The 16,889-nt window shown below is 43.2% G+C and overlaps 1 protein-coding gene across 4 annotated transcripts in view; it reads right to left on the reverse strand.

Annotated features, from left to right (window-relative positions):
- Positions 1-4,823: 4,823 nt before the first annotated feature.
- The window catches only part of Xpnpep3 (X-prolyl aminopeptidase 3), a 55,296-nt gene continuing 43,230 nt past the window's right edge, over positions 4,824-16,889 (reverse strand). For all 4 annotated transcript variants that reach the window (XM_040752752.1, XM_040752753.1, XM_040752754.1 and 1 more), the window contains exons 7-10: positions 16,210-16,295; positions 11,807-11,984; positions 9,521-9,641; positions 4,824-7,300 (exon numbers count right to left, since the gene is read on the reverse strand). In XM_040752752.1, coding sequence (XP_040608686.1) covers positions 7,134-7,300; positions 9,521-9,641; positions 11,807-11,984; positions 16,210-16,295 — 552 coding nt within the window. In that variant the 3' untranslated portion in view covers positions 4,824-7,133. The remainder of the gene's footprint in view (positions 7,301-9,520; positions 9,642-11,806; positions 11,985-16,209; positions 16,296-16,889) is intronic.

Consider the following 16,889-nt stretch of genomic DNA (forward strand, 5'->3'; position numbering starts at 1 on the left):
TTATTCTTGTTGACTTGGACACTCAACTCTGACCTTCCACATATTAAGAACTGGGGTTCTAAAATCAAAGCAGAGAAAAGAACAAACTGAAAACAATGGCAGGCTGCAGTGTCCTCACCCCCTCCCCTTTTAGGGGAGAAAGGAAATGAAAAGGGAATATCTGGCTGCCGTCTAACTAAAATCTGGATTGTTGATGACGTCAGTACAGGCTGTAAGAGTGGGGTGAGGTGGAGTCAGCACACTAAGGACAGGCTTGGTCAGTTGTGGGACTATACATGAACATGGCAGCTTTGGAGTCAGGCAGATACTGATTCAAATTCTGCCTCCTTCGGCAAACACCTATAATCCCAGTAATAGGGGGAGGAGGCAGGAGGGTCTCTTGGATGGAGGCCAGCCTGGTCTAAGAGTGAGTTCTAGGACAGTGAAGGCTTCACAGAGAAATCCTGTCCCAAAAACCCAAACAAATAAAAACACAAAAACCACAAAGCCCTTGATTCAATCTTCAGTACTACAAAAACAAAATTTAGTACCAAATATCTGTAGTCCCAGCACTCAGGAGGTAAAAGCAAGATTATCAGAAGTTTAAGGTTTTCTTCAACTACAGTGGTGGTTTGCTTTAAAAATGGTTCCCATAAGCCCATAGAAAGTTGCAAGATTAGGAGGTATGGTCTTTTTTTTTTTTTTTTTTTCTTTTTGGTTTTTTGAGACAGGGTTTCTCTGTATTGTTTCGGAGGCTGTCCTGGAACTCGCTCTGTAGACCAGGCTGGCCTCGAACACACAGGGATCCGCCTGCCTCTGCCTCCTGAGTGCTGGGACTAAAGGCGTGCACCACCAACGCCTGGTCGAAGTATGGTCTTGTTGGAGTAAATGTGACATGTCGGAGGAATTGTGAACTGGGGCCAGGCTTTAATGTCTTAGATGCTCAAGCCTGACCAGGGTGTCAGTTTCTTCCTGCTGCCTGCCAATCCAGATATAGAATTCCCAGCTCCTTCTCCAGAACCCTGATTGCCTGCCCTGCTTCCCTCCATGATAATGAACTAAACCTATAAACTGTAAGCCAGCCCCAAACTAAATGTTTTCCTTTATAAGAGCTGCCATAGCCATACTGTCTCCTCACAGAAATAGAAATCCTAACTAAGACACTCATTCATGAGATTGTTTTTTTATTTTTTTTAAATGTGTTTCTGTTGGCTAGCACAGCAAAATGTCCAGGTGTTGGATAAGCTGCTGGGGAACAATTGTCATCAACATTGTCACTCAGCTGTGGACACTGTGTTACAACTATTAACTTAGCAGGCAGGATACACCCACTGATGCAATGGTGGCATAACCATTAACGGGGGAACCACCATTTTTTAAAAGTTGGGGTTGAGGCCTGTTCCACAGAGTGAATTCATGCCAGGTACCGCAAAACTGGTCAAAAGCCTGTGGCTGGAGAGGCTATCAACCCTAGGGGGACACTATTGCTGTTTTGCTAAAATGGACATCATGTGCCTGTCAAATTGCCTTTAAATATGTTTTTGCTCATAGACTGGTGCTGCTCTCAGCTTTGGTCACAGAAGCTTCTTTTTCACAGTAGGTAGTGGTTAATATAGAGACTTACAGTTGGTCAACGTGAAGAGAATAGGTGATCGTTGAATGTTCATCCCTAGATGGGATATCAATATCACTTCCTCTAAGGCTCAGGGAATACTGTGGTAGAGAGAGTGGAAAGAATGTAAGCCAAATGAAAGGGTGGAGTGTTGTGGAATGTTGTCTCCCGGGTAGGACATGGCCATTACACCCTTGGATGCTCAGCAGCTATGATTACCTACCTACACCAGGCTTGCAGAAATTTGGGTCAATCAACATTCCTTCATGGAAGCTCCCCTCCAAGGATCTATAGGGAGTTAAGGATAGCTGGACAAAGGAGAGACATTTTCTTCTGTGATGTTGCCACTGGTAAGGTGCCCATTCTTCAGTAATTGACCTCTTACCCATATTCCTGTAAGTAGCCCTTTGAAACTTAAACACAACACACACACACACACACACACCCAAACCCATGAAAGTAGAAAGGGGATTAGCTGGGAAGAGGAAGATCCCTGGGAGTGGGAAGGGAACAGTGCATAATGGATGGAGAATGGGAGGCAGAGACAGGCAAATCTCCGTAAGTTCGAGGCTAGCCTAGTCTACAAAGTGAGTTCTAGGACAGGCTCCAGAGCTACAGAGAAACTCTGTCTTGAAAAACAAAAATGGGAAATAATGAGCCCTGGAATACACTGACTCTGTTCTCAGGATGGAGGTTGGCATGGCCCACTTGAGAACATCCTTACCTGTCACTTGTTTGTCACCAGGAGCCCCTCTTGTCCCCACTGCCTGAAGGCTAGGATTACACCTCTACTCCATAATGCCAGGCTGAAATTACACCACTAAGAAACATATTATTTTTAAAATGTATATGGGTATTTTGTCTGCATGTATGTCTGTGCTCAATGTACATGCATGCCTGGCCCCAGAGGCCAAAAGAAGGTGTTGGGTCCTCTGGAATGTGATTTACAAATGGTTGTGAGCTGTTATGTGGGTGCTGGGAATCAAATCCAGGTCCTCTGGAAGAGCAGTACTTATTACTGCCTGGGGTACCAGTCTCTAGTCAGCACAGGGCTTGAAAGGAATCCATGGTGTTGGTATGTATTAGACTTTTCTATGTGAGGGGGTTAGGGGAAAAGACACTCATACTTTCTCTTGATAGTTTCCTTCTTTTTCTTTACTTTTCTCCTTCGGTTTTTTTTTTTTTTTTTTTTTTAGACAGGGTTTCTTTTTTTTTTTTTTTTTTTTTTTGGTTTTTCGAGACAGGGTTTCTCTATGGCTTTGGAGGCTGTCCTGGAACTCGCTTGGTAGTCCAGGCTGGTCTTGAACTCACAGAGATCCGCCTGCCTCTGCCTCCCGAGTGCTGGGATTAAAGGCGTGCGCCACCAACGCCCGGCGTGGAATTTTTTTTTTTGAGACAGGGTTTTTCTATATTGTTTTGGAGGCTGTCCTGGAACTAGCTCTGTAGACCTCGTTGGCCTTGAAGTCACAGAGATCCGCCTGCCTCTGCCTCCCGAGTGCTGGGACTAAAGGCGTGCGCCACCAACGCCTGGCTTGTTGTGGAATATTTAACTATGTAAAGATGTGTTACATTTGTTTCTGCTGCATTTGTTTAATTATGTAAAGGTATGTTGCCTAAGTCACTTGATTGGTTTAATAAAAAGTGGAATGGCCAATAGAAGAGAGAGAGGTGGGGCTGGTGGGCAGAGAGAATAAACAGGAGGAATTTTAATTTTTTTTTTTTTTTTTTTGGTTTTTTGAGACAGGGTTTCTCTGTGACTTTGGATGCTGTCCTGGAACTCGCTTGGTAGTCCAGGCTGGTCTCGAACTTACAGAGATCCGCCTGCCTCTGTCTCCCGAGTGCTGGGATTAAAGGCGTGCGCCACCAACACCTGGCAAATAGGAGGAATTTAGAGAGGAGAAGGAAAGAAAGAAGAGGAGAACAAGGGCCAGAAGTCATGAGAAGCAGGAAAGCAGGACATACAGAATTAGAGAAAGGTAAAAGCCCTGAGGTAAAACATAGATGAAGAGCAGATTAAGTTATAAGAGCTAGTAAGAAATGAGCATAAGATAAGGCAGGCATTAAAAACTAATAATAAGTCTCTGTGTCATGATTTGCTTGGTGGCCTAAAAGAAAAAGCCTGCTATGGTTTTTCTTGGTTTGTATGCTTTAGCCTGGGTTGTGTGTGCTATGCAAATTGGCCTGCTATTGGGTTACATTTCAAGATGCAGATTTTAAAAAAAGATTGATTTATTTATCATGTATACAGTGTTCTACCTGCAAGTATGCACACAGGCCAGAAGAAGGAGCCAGATCCGTTACAGATGGTTGAGAGTCACCATGTGGTGGCTGGGAATTGAACTCAGGTCCTCTGGAAGAGCAGTCAGTGCTCTTAACCTCTGAGCCATCTCTCCAGCCCGTTTATTTTTTTTTCTTCTGAGGCAAAGTCTCATGTTGCTTAGGCTGACCTTGAGCTCACAGAGATCTACTTATTTCTGTAGGCATGAGGGCTGACAAGGTTGCATCTTATTATGCAGCACAGTGGCCTGGGACTCAAACTAGTGATCCTCCTCCCCCATCTTGCCTGCTACTAGAGTTAGAGCTGTGTGGCACCATGCTGGGTCTGATAGGGACTGTCCAGAGCCCTATGGGTCAGTTTTGTGGAGTTAGTCTGGATCAAATCCATTGCTTTTTCCTCCCTTCAAACAACGAACTCACAGAATATATTTTGTAAATCAAAATGTTCTTACATTTAAATCTACAAATAGTGCCTTGCATTAGTCACTTCTCTGTTGCTCTGGTGTGAAATACTATGACAGAAAGCCATTTATAGAAGAGTTTATTTGCCGTATGCATTTAGTCTCAGCACTTGGGAGGCAGGTGGATCTCTGTGAATTCCAGGCCAGCCTGGTCTACAGAGCCAGTTCTAGGACAGCCAGGGCTACACAGAGAAACCCTGTCTTGAAAAACAAACAAAGAAAAAAGAAAAGTTTATTTTGGCTTATGTTTCCAGACAAGAGTCCAAATGGTGGTGAAGGCAGAGCCAGGAGAGAGCATGAAGTGAGATGAGGCTGTAGCCCCGACAGCCTGACTCCAGGGCATACTTCTTCCAGCAAGGTTCCCCTCCCAAAGGTTCCCTAAGCTCCCAAACAGCACCATTAGCTGGCGACTAAGAGTTCAAATGCATGAACCTATGGTCATAACTCATTTAAACTACCACGAGGCTAAAATAAATACATACACCATACAATTCTGCATTGTTTCATAGTATATTTAAAAATGACAGTAACGATGCATTCCCCTTGTTGGGGAACAATACATCCATTGCCATTGAATAGGGTTTAAAGAGTAACAGCGTTTTTCCTGAATAGAACTTATAATTGCACAAAAATCATACAAAGTATTAAGAAATGTTGACCAAGATTGCAGTTTTTGGATTCTGCTGGGTGCATGCCCTGTGGGCCTAAAGTCCAGTGGTGACCCCTGACCCATACAATACTGACAATTAAAGCTTCTCAGTGGCTATAGGAGGAAGAAGCCCAGAATCATGAGGCTTGTGACCACAGCAATCTGTCACAGTATTGGGAGTTAATGATGTCATCACCATCACCTTTTTCATCACCCCAGGAACATTTGAAAACACATCAATTTAAAGAAGATTTAAAGAAATGTAAATTCTAAAACTTACATGATCTACTCAGTTTGGGCCTTCAATGCTACTTCTGAAAGCGAAGAATAAAAATACTAGCCATACTGTAAGAACATCTCTGTGCAGTGTTCTTTATGACACCAGCAGCTTGGGCACCCATTTAAATGTCTTTCTTTCCTTTGTTTTTTTCAGACAGGGCCTCTCTATGTAACCCTGGCTGTCCTGGAACTCACTGCTATACAGACTAGACTGTCCTCAAACTCAGAGATCCACTTGCTGCTGTCTCCCCAGTGCTGGGATTAAAGGCATGCACCACCATTGCCTGGTTTAATAAACAATGTTTTCATTTACTGTCTGTTAGTGGTGGCAATGGCTCCAACTCAAATCCCAACTCATTTTAATTGGCAGGAGTTTCTGGGCACACAGTTATAAAGGAGGCTAAGCTTCTATTTGGACTGGTGGAGGACCTCACTATGCTTTACATATGATCTGCAGGAACACAATAGAGTGGGCAGGACTTTCTACTTGCAGTCTCTGTAACACTACTATTTTCGTTTTTGAAACAGGGTCTTACCCTGTAGCCTAGGCTATAGCAATCCTCCTGCTTCAGTTTTGTATGTGCTATAATGATAGGTGTGAACTACTATGCCCGGGTGCAGTCTGTCTGTATTATGCACATGCTCAGATTTAAAAGAAGTCAACATACTAGCTGTTAGGGCTTCCCTCTGTCACATAAGCTTTTGAATAAAGCATTTGTATGAATCCAATCCTGCCCTGCTCACCATGCAAGCTGGGTTGTACAACTGAACCTGATGATGTGTTTAGGGAAAGAAACATGACTTTTTGCCTTTGCATCCCTAGTTTAGAGTAAGAAGTGGATCACTTGGTGCACACCTTTAATCCTGGCACTCTAAAGGCAGAACAGGCAGATCTCTCTGAGTTTGAGGCCAGCCTGGTCTACAGAGTGAGTTCCAGGACAGGTAGAGCTATTACACAGAGAAATTCTGTCTTGAAAAAAAACAACCAAACAAAAAACCACAAAAACCCTATAAATGTGGGCAGGGTGCAGGAAGATCAGTAGTTTGAGGCCAGCCTCAGCTACATTAAGAGCCTGTCACAAAGGAAAGCGACCTCTGAGGGATCTGAGGCACACAGTGACATTTTGTCTAAGAAAAGAATCTATGAAGGACAGGAAGGTGGACATTTGAAAAAGAATCTCCTTTAAATTGAAGAAAACATAGCTCAAGCCTTGGATCTTTGGGGACACGCAGATATTTTCCTTTATTTTTCATTTTCTTCCTTAGAAGAACCTAGACACTTTCCAGGTGCTGCTGCGCACCCAAATGGCAGGAAAGACCCAAGACTCTTGTTCACTGGCTGGTGCTGCTGTACCCTGGCTGAATGGAAAGACTGCAGGACACCTGTGTTCCCTGAGCCTGAGAGGTCCTAGTAGATGTGGAGAACTTGGCTGGGGAGGCAGAGATCATGGAAGATAAGTACTGGCAGAAACTTTGGTTAAGAGTGAAGATACAGGCATCTCACAAGCATCTTAGGCTACTAAGTGGATCTCAGCAGAAGTGCAGGGAGGGAAGAGCTTGAAGAGAAGGTTTTGCCAAATGGATTTGGAATGCATGGGCACACACAACTAAAACCGTACTTTACATTCACAAGTTAAACCTGGGCCATTAACTTTTCAGATTAATGTTGCTAAAGTCCTAGTAACAGATTGTTCCAGAGTTCACCTTTCCAGATTATCAACTACTTAGCGTGAAAATGTCCTTATATACAGGGACATCACTCATAGAGCTGTGCACTCCCCAAGGAACCTGGGTCTAATCCCCCACAAAGACACTGACTACATGCACAGGCACAGATGCCAGCCTTGGACCTGAGAGGTAACAGCTACAGTGGTGGTCAAGAGGTCCTGCTGCAGATCTGTTCAATGTCACTCATCTCTTTGGGACAATCTGCAGAAAGGATAAGAGGTGAGTCCTGAGTCACCACGACATCATCCTCAATCCGTACTCCAAGACCTCGAAACTTCTCTGGCGCATCTCTGTCATCTTCTGGAATATAAATGCCTAAAAACAGAGAGATGGGCTGTGACCAGTGACAGTGCCAGTGGATCAGAAGCAAGTTCCTCATCTGTCCCTGACAGATCTTCACAGCACTCACCTCAAAGCTGTGAGAATTAAATGAACTACTGCACACAGCAGAGCTGTGTACATGAAGCTCTCATCAGCTAGAATTACTACTGTTATAGACATTTTGCATAGTACATTACAGGTTATATACAACTATGATAATACCAATCACGACTCTTACATGGTCTAGTGGTTTAAGACAGTCACTAAATATTTAAAAACAAACAAAGAAACAAACAAAAATCCTCAAAGGGATGGAGAGATAGTTCAGTGGTTAAGAGCACTGGCTGCTCTTCCAGAGGACCTGAGTTCAATTCAGCAACTACATGGTGGCTCACAACCATGTATAATGAGATCTGGTGCCCTCTTCTGGTGTGCAAGCAGAACATTGCATACACAATAAACAAACAAACAAACAAACAAATATTTAAAAAGTCACTAATTTACAAAAACATTATTTACACTAGGAACCAGCAGATTACATAAATGTATATCTTTCCTTTCCTAAAAATTCTCTGAAGAAAAGGTATTTGGTTAAGATATAGTATGAAGTCAGCTGTGGTGGCACACACATGTACTTAGGAGGCTGAGGTGGAGTATCTGGGCTAGATAATGAGTTTAAGATCAGCCCTACAGGGGGCTGGAGAGATGGCTCAGAGGTTAAGAGCACTGACTGCTCTTCCAGAGGTCATGAGTTCAATTCCCAGCAACCACATGGTGGCTCACAACCATCTGTAACGAGATCTGGTGCCCTCTTCTGATGTGTACATGGAGGCAAGGTGTTGTATTCGTAATAAATAAATCTTTAAAAAAAAAAAAGATCAGCCTACAATAACAGGTAAGTCCTGTCTCAAAACAACAACAAAACAGAACCAAAAATGAAGTTAAAAAAGATAAAATATATTAAAACATATTTAAGCCAGCACCACCTTTAATGCCAGCACTTGGGAGGCAGAGGCAAACGGATCTCTGTGAGTTCCAGGACAGCCATAACTGTTATACAGAGAAATCCTATCTCCAAAAACAAAACAAAACAAAACAAGTCAGATGGCGGTGCTTGCCTTTAATCCCAGCACTCTGTGAGTTCGAGGTCAACCTGGTCTACAGTTCTAGTTCCAGGACAGCCAGAGCTGTTACACAGAGAAATCCTGTCTTGAAAAACCAACTACAACCCACAACCCCCCAAAACAAACAAACAAAACAAATAAAAGAACCTGCAAACTTCTTCAGATACTCTTTGATACAAATACAAACACTTGCAACTGTAGCAGCCATTGCTAACCAGAGCACAATGAGACTGACTGCTTCATAGGCTAGCATAAAAAGACATTTATTGGCCGGGTGTTGGTGGCGCACACCTTTAATCCCAGCACTCGGAAGGCAGAGGCAGGCGAATTTCTGTGAGTTCGAGGCCAGCCTGGTCTACAGATCAAGTTCCAAGATAGCCTCCAAAGCAATACAGAGAAACCCTGTCTCAAAAAACAAAACAAAACAAAACAAAGACAAAAAAAAAAAAAAGACATTTTCTTGCTGGGTGGTGGCAGCTCAAGCCTTTAATCCCAGCACTAGGGGGACAAAGGCAGGTAGATCTCTGTGAGTTCAAGACCAGTCTGGTTCCTGGACAGCCAGGGCTGTTACACAAAGAAACCCTGTTCAAAAAACATAAAATAACCAACCAAACAAACAAAACTGAAGAACAAACAATGTAAAAAGACCTTCATTAGTCAGGCATAACACACATACCCTTGAACTTGGGTCCTGATCTTACAATGCAGGCAGTGCCATTTTTAATAGTCTGCTCTCCTAACTGCCTTCGCATCCCACTGTGGCCACCGCTTCACTTTTCTACTCTGTCCAATAGTCAGGCAACTGTCTGTGGGATGATGGTGGCTAGTTCACTGTAGGTAGCAGGACGTCGCAACCCACCACTACTAACTGTGAGACTATCACAAGTTGGCCCTGGCAAAGGCAGGATTAAAAAAGATTTATTTCTTAGTATCGACTTACAGAAAGTATCTGCCATCTGTTGTTTATTGGAGGAGTCAAATTAAACAAACCATGAGATCTTAAATAAGAAAACTCAAGACAAACCTAAATATTTTGCATTCTGTAAATAAAAGCAAGCAATGTATACTTGGGGGTTAACCTATCCCTCACCTGGTTCAATTGTGATCACCATGCCAGGCTGTAGAGGGAGTGAACGAGGCATGTCTGGAGTGTCATGGACGTCCATTCCAAGGTAATGGCTAACATGATGAGGGCAGTATTTCCGAGCAGCCTGGAAAAGATAATTACCATAGTATTACCAGGGCAATGAGCTCCTACAGGGAAAGTTGGCATGGATAAATCAGTGAGATGTGGTGCTAATAACTGCTAGTTTCTGCCATTTCTATTTATCCTACCCTTGGACTGATACTTAAGAGACCTAACAAACTGCAGGGTTTTTTTGGGGGTGTACTGTGGTGTGGGGAGTGTGCATGGGTGTACACTTGTGTGCAGGTTCACAGGCTCATGAGCATGCCTGCTGAAGCCAGAGTTGACAGTGGCCGTGAGAACTTTACCTTGTTTGATTGACTGGTTGTGTTTTTGTGTGGGTGTGCATGCCCAATGTGTGTGTGGAGGTAAGAGCACAGCCTGTTCTCTCCTCCTACCATGTAGGGTTCTGGGGATGATCTCAGGCCATCAGATCAGTCAGGTGGCGCCTGACTTTATACATGGAACTATTGGCTGGCTAGATTAAGGGGTAAGTCCCCAGAGGTTTCTCTGGTCTCCACTACCTAGAGCTGGGATTATGGGAATAGGCTGCTGTGCTTAGCTTTTTTTTTTTTTTTAAGAGATAGGGTTTCTCTGTGTAGCCTGGCTGTCTTGGAACTCACTCTGTTGACCAGGATCCCCTTGAACTCGAGACCCACCAGCTTCTGCCTTGGAGTGCTAGGATTAAAGGCCTGCACCACTCATTTTTTTTTTAAGGTTTATTTAATTTTAGTGTGTTTGTCCTCAGAGGCCTGAAGAGGGTATCAGACCCTCAGAACTTAGTTACAGGTGTTCTTGAGCCTTTGCGTATGTGCTGGGAACCTGGGACCTCTGGAAGAGCAGCCAGTGCTCCCAACCTCTGGGCCATCTCTTCAGCCTCCACACCTACCTTTTTCTGTGGATGCTGGGGACCTGCACTCAGGTCCTCATGCTTGTATTAGAAAACACTTTACTCACTAAGCCACATCCATGCCTGGCAAACTGTTACTTCCTCTATGCAACTGCACCCTTAGCATACTTATGATATCGCCTTCTATCTCACTGTTAAATTTATACATGGGCTAAAGAAATCCAGTAATAACTGACAAAACAAAACCATTTTGGGACAAGCTCAGTGGTATTTGCCTACCATATGCAAGGTCTTCACTTTGATCTCTAGCATGAGGGGGGGGAGGAGTATCCTTTTTTGGGAAAAGCGAGGACAGCAATGTTGTTATTCTTTCAAGTCATACAAGGGAAATTTGCAGAGCAGTGGTGGCACACACCTTTAATTCCAGCACCTGGGAGGCAGAGGCAGGCAGATCTGTGTGAATTTGAGAACAGCCTGTTCTACAGAGCAATTTCTAGAACAGCCAGGGCTGTTACACAGAGAAAGTCTGTCTTGAAATTAACCAACCAACCAACAAACAAAAGGAGGAAATACAAACCATGAGCACTCACTTATAATCCTAGCTCTTGGTGGGCAGAGACAGGAGAATCAGGAATTCAAGACCAGCCTGGGTTATGAGACTTTGCCCCTGCCACCAATGAAATAAAAAAGAAGATATAACTCACACTCCCTTGGGTAGCCTACTCTGAAACCTAAGTATTCCACATCAAATTATGGGATAGGCATGACTGTATATTCACTACTTGGATATTTCGACCAGTTAAATACTTGCTGGCTTGGCACAGGGAATTAGTAACTTCTTTTTTAGCTAATAGGAGTCCTGGCAGTCTAAACTTGGAGATGGAAGATGCCTAATGCTTGTGTGGCTCAGGTTTTTGCAATTATAATGAATACCATTACATTCAGATACAGACAAAACCCATTAAAGATGTAGCCCTTGGGCATTTTTCCAAGTCTCAATAATGTAATTGGACCAATAAACAGCCTCCCCTCGGACCTCCAGAGTCCCCAGGAAGGCTTAGGAGTTAACCTTGTCTCCTTGTTTGTGTTCCTTCCCACTCTGCCTGTAGAGTTGACTTTTGTTTTCTGAGTACTACACTGGTGCTATAGCCCGCAATGAATCGGGATGTGCTGCCATCTTCTGGCAAAAATAAGTACCAACTCCCTTTGTTTTAATCCACATTAAAGCTAAATCCATTTTACAAAGAACTGCAAAGACAGCGTCTAAGACTATTTAGCTTTACTAAAGTGGAGCAGCATGCTGGTTGTTCTTAAGGGCTGGGTGAGGAGGAAGGAGCTACCTTGAAGGCATTTTCTTTGCTGCTCTTCATGAACCCCAGATCTTTAAGCTTCTGTCCCATCAGGGTCATCATCATGCTGTAGATGTTCTCCAAACTTGTCCCAGGGGAGCACAGTGTCAAACACGCTCTCTGGATCTCTAGAACAGCTTCATAGAGCTCTGCTTGAGGTGCGGTGAATCTAGGTAAAGGAAAGCCAAGGAATGCCAGTTAGGTATCTGGGTAGGCCGGCTTGGCAGCAGGTATTTTACCAGCTAGCCATTACTGGCCCTTCAATAGTTTTTTGTTTTTTGTTTTTCGAGACAGTGTTTCTCTGTATTGTTTTGGACGCTGTCCTGGAGCTTCGCTCTGTAGACCAGGCTGTCAATAGTTTCTTAAGGTGGAAATTTACATTACTGATTTAAACCTTTTTGCCCTTTTTATTTCTTTCTACTGTTGCAGTCTGAGCCCAAAACCTTGTGAATGATAGGTTTTCAGTTTAAACACTTAAAGTTCATAATTTCTAAATTGGGCATGGTGGTACAGGGCTCTGTAATCCCAATACTCATTAGGTCAAGGCAGTAGGACTGTAAGTTTGAGGCCAGCCTGGACTACACAGTAAGTGTGCAAGAGTTTGGGTCACTAAGTGAGATTGTGTTGAAAACAAAAGTCACACAAATTTTTGCTTAAGCTGTATTCCACTAATATTTGGTTTTTTGTTGCTGTTGTTTTGTTTTTTTGGACAGGGTTTCTCTGTATAGACGTGGCTGTCCTGGAATTCACTCTGTGGACATGGCTGTCCTTATCTAACTGCTGAGCCATCTCTCCAGTCCCTGGCCTTTAGCTCTTTATCATTCTGCTCCAGCTCCCTGAGTCCTGGCTTAAAAAAGCACAGTACCACATCTGTTTCATATTCACTGTTTCCCAACCATTTGGAGATTAAAACAGAGATTTTATTTAAGTTATGCATATGTGTTCCTGGTTTGTGCATGTGAACACAGTGCCTGATGAGGCCCTGGAGCTCGAGCTGCAAGCAGTTATGAGCAGGCCACCATGGGTTTTGGAAGAGGGGCAAGAACTCTTCTCACTGAGCCATTTCTCTAGCTCTCAGTACTTGAGAGGCAGAGGTAGGAGGATCTTTGAGTTAGAGGCCAGCCTGATAGCCACAGAGTGAATTCCAGGAGAGCTGGGGCTGCAGAGGGAAACAATGTTTCAAAAAAAAAAAAAAAGACAAACAAAACAAAACAAAACAAAAAATGCCTGTGTGTGTGTGTGTGTGTGTGTGTGTGTGTGTGATTGATTTGTTTGACCTGTAGCTAGTTCATAATCTCTGTGAGCACCTGTCCTATAAATGAACAAGACTGTAAATCTACTGCCTGGGGCCGTTCACTTCTCTCTCTTCAGTCTTCTCAGTTTTGCTTTGTGTACTCTGGACCTGGTTTAAGAACCTATGCACTCATTTCCACTGTCGCTATCATGAATGCTCTGTTCTACCTCCAGCCACACTCATGTTCTGATGTTTGTCTGCATTAATGTCACTGTTTCAGTTTTCTACACCTGATCTTAGCCAAAACATCAGGAAGTCATACCTTTTTAGCTTCTTTATGTTTGATGTTTTCATGGAAATGTCTTCCTCCATCTTTTTATTTTCATGAGTTTAAGAGTTCTATTTAAAGTGATTTTTGTGCTGGGAGGTAGGTAGTGGTGCATATCTTTAATCCTAGCACTCTGGAGCAGAGGTGGGCAGAACTCTGAGTCTGAAGCCAGCATGGTTTACAGAGTGAGTTCTAGGACAGGGTCATACAGACAAACCCTGCTTGACCACCTCCCCAACCTAAAAGAGGGGCTTTTTTTTTGGTCAGGAATGATGGTGCATGCCTATACTTCCTACAGCTTTTGTGGGGTGTCTTAACTATGCAGCCCTGGAAGTCACAGATATTCACCTCCTTGGCCTTCTGGGTTAACTGGAGGTGAAGGGAGGAAGATTGTTGAGTTCAAGGTCAGTATGAGTGAGTACATAGTGAGTCTGAGGCTAGCCTGGAGTGTATCTCAAGACCATTTCCAAATATTAAAAAATAAAGGGGCTTCATTTATAAACAGTTTTGGTGTCATTAATGATATAGCTGTATTTAGTCCTGTCATTTTTGTTATTTTCTTCTTCATCTTTGTGTGTGTGTGCATGTGTCTGCTTTTGTTTTTTTTCTTCCCTATCTACTTTTGGGTCAATAACATTTCTTTTAGAAGCAAAATTCTTATTTTAGTTGCATTTGAGTATGTATGCAGACGAATTCATGCCTCGGTGCACATTTAGAGGACTGGAGGATAGTGGATAAGTCAAGGTCTCTCTGTGTGAGTCCAGGATAGTTTAAATTCTGGTCATAAGGCTTGGTGGCAAATTGCCTTCACCCACTAAAGCCATCTGGTCAGACCCCCAATTTTTAAAAAGCATTTCACTTTAATTTCTTTATTGGCTTGTTAGGTATACTTATTTGTATTATTTTCCTGATTGTTCTAGGGGTTATGCTCTTCTGAAGAGTGATTTTCCCACCTTGCCTGGATCCAAAGCACAACTGCTCTCAAAGCAAAGCAACCAGAATCTCTCTGCTTAGTTTACTCAGCTTCCAGCTATTGGTATTTTACTGAGCACTCTAGTGTCTCTCTCTGTAGCAAAGTTTTCTGAATATTTCATATGAAGACCTGGGGGTTTGCTTTCTAGAGCTCCTTCTCTTCAAGAATTTCTGGTTTGCCAGGACCTAAATATGTTGTCTTTTTTTTTTTTTTTTTTTTGATGAGACAGGGTTTCTCTGTGTAGCCCTGGCTATCCTGGATGGCCTTGAACTCAAAGAGATCTACCTGCCTCTGCCTCAGAGTGATGGGATAAAAGGTGTGCACCACACTGCCCAGCTGTTCTCTGCTACTTTAAGCTGCTGAGACTGGTTTTACAATGGCTTTGTACTGTGGACTAGGAAATGCCCTTAGGGCTGGGCAGAGAGATGGCTCAGTGGTCAAAATGACTTACTCCTTTTACCAAGGACTTGAGTTTAGTTCATAGCACCCATGTCATTCAGCTCACAACTGCCTGTAAGTCCAGCTTCAGGGCATCTAATGCCTCTGGTCTTCACTGTGTGCACATGCACACAGGCATATACAATTAAAACTAAATTTTAAAAAAAATGAGGAAAATAGCCTTGAGCTGAAGCTCTAATCACTAAATCTACTAAATCTACCCATTCTAAGGTTTGATTGATTTATTTATTTGTTTATTTATTTTCTTTCTTGAGACAGGGTTTCTCCTCTGTGTTACTTTGGAGTCTGTCCTAGAACTTGCTCTGTAGACCAGACTGTCCTTGAACTCAGAGATCTGCCTGCCTCTGCCTCTAGAGTGCTGGGATTAAAGGCTGTGCCACTACTGCCTAGCTATTCTAGTTATTTTAAGAGGATTTACATGGGCTGGAGAGATAGCTCAGTAGTTTAGAGCACTGGCTGCAGAGCCCACATGATGGCTCACTGATGTTATTTTTTTTAAATGATTTAGTTATTTTAATTTTATGTGACTGGGTATGCCTGCATGTTTGTCTGTGTGGGGATGTCAGAACCCCTGGAACTAGAGTTATACACAGTTGTGAGTTGCCAAATGGGTGCTGGGAATTGAACCCAGGTCCTCTGGAAGAGGTGCCAGTGTTCCCAACCTCTGAGCTCTCTCTCCAGCCCTGGCTCACAGCTGTTCATAACTCCAGCTTCAGGTGATCCAATGCCCTCTTCTTGTTTGTGGGTACCTCATATACATGGTGCCCATACATGCAAGCAAAAACATCCATACACATAAAAAATAAACAAACAATATATACATAAGATTTAAAGATTTGCCTATAGTGGATAATCTCTAGTGCCTTCAAATTGTTAATATCTTTTTTTTTTTTTTTTTTTTTGGTTTTTCGAGACAGGGTTTCTCTGTGGCTTTGGAGGCTGTCCTGGAACTAGCTCTTGTAGACCAGGGTGGCCTCGAACTCACAGAGATCCACTTGCCTCTGCCTCCCAAGTGCTGGGATTAAAGGCGTGGGCCACCAACGCCCGACCCCAAATTGTTAATATCTTGTTGAGATTGTATAATCATTATCTGTGGAGTGTTAACCCAATGAAGATATACTACTGCACCATGAATAAGACATTATAATCAGAAGGAAAAAAGCAATAAAGAAAACTACAAATGGAAACACCAAAGCAAAGTACATGTGGTTCATACGTTAAGTCTTTGTGACTTACTATGCTACATAATGAACAAGACAGCCAAAAACAAAAATAAAAACAGTAAAAAGCTTTGTAGAGACAGCTGACTTGACATATAAGAGTCACTTATTCTAGATATATCCCTACACCAACTGAAATCCTAAGATGCCACGAGGCAGGTTACTCTGTAGAATCCCTACCTGCCATTGACAGGCCATGTCCGGGTGATGTCACTCACATAGCAGGAAGATTCACAACCTCCATCAAGAAGCACCATTTCACCATCCTGGAACAAAGAAAGGGAAGGAGATAGCAATCTAGCAGCCTTACAATTGCAAGCTGTTTCTTCTCCTCTAAATGTCTCTGGGGGCGCTGGAGAGACGGCTTGATGGTTAAGAGCACTTGTGCTTGCAGAGGAGCTGGGTTCATTCCCTGCACTCACGGGGTGGCTCACAACCACCCTCAACCCAGTTCTGCCTCCTTACCGAACACAACTACTCTTAGCATCTTTTCTTATGGTCTGGGTACAGCTTTGGCTGGTCTGAACTTGCTATGTAGACACGGCTGGTCATGAACTAACACAGATTCACTACTCTTAGCCTCTTACTTTTTGCATCCCTCTTCTGCTGTCATCATACACACAGGAAAGAAGAAACTGTTGAGAAGTGTATGTGTCCTGATCAACTCATGCCCTTAAAGATAGGGCATATCTTTGTCATATATAAATAAAAATGGTACAAAAATGTGGTATTTAGTCAGGCAGTGGTGGTGCACGCCTTTAATCCCAGTACTCGGGAGGCAGAGGCAGGTGATCTCTGAGTTTGAGGTCAGCCTTGTCTATAGAGGACAGTAAGGCATACACAAAAAGCAGACAAAATGG

The sequence above is a fragment of the Mesocricetus auratus genome, unplaced genomic scaffold, assembly GCF_017639785.1.
Source record: "Mesocricetus auratus isolate SY011 unplaced genomic scaffold, BCM_Maur_2.0 Super-Scaffold_100010, whole genome shotgun sequence".
In the NCBI taxonomy this organism is placed as follows: domain Eukaryota; kingdom Metazoa; phylum Chordata; class Mammalia; order Rodentia; family Cricetidae; genus Mesocricetus; species Mesocricetus auratus.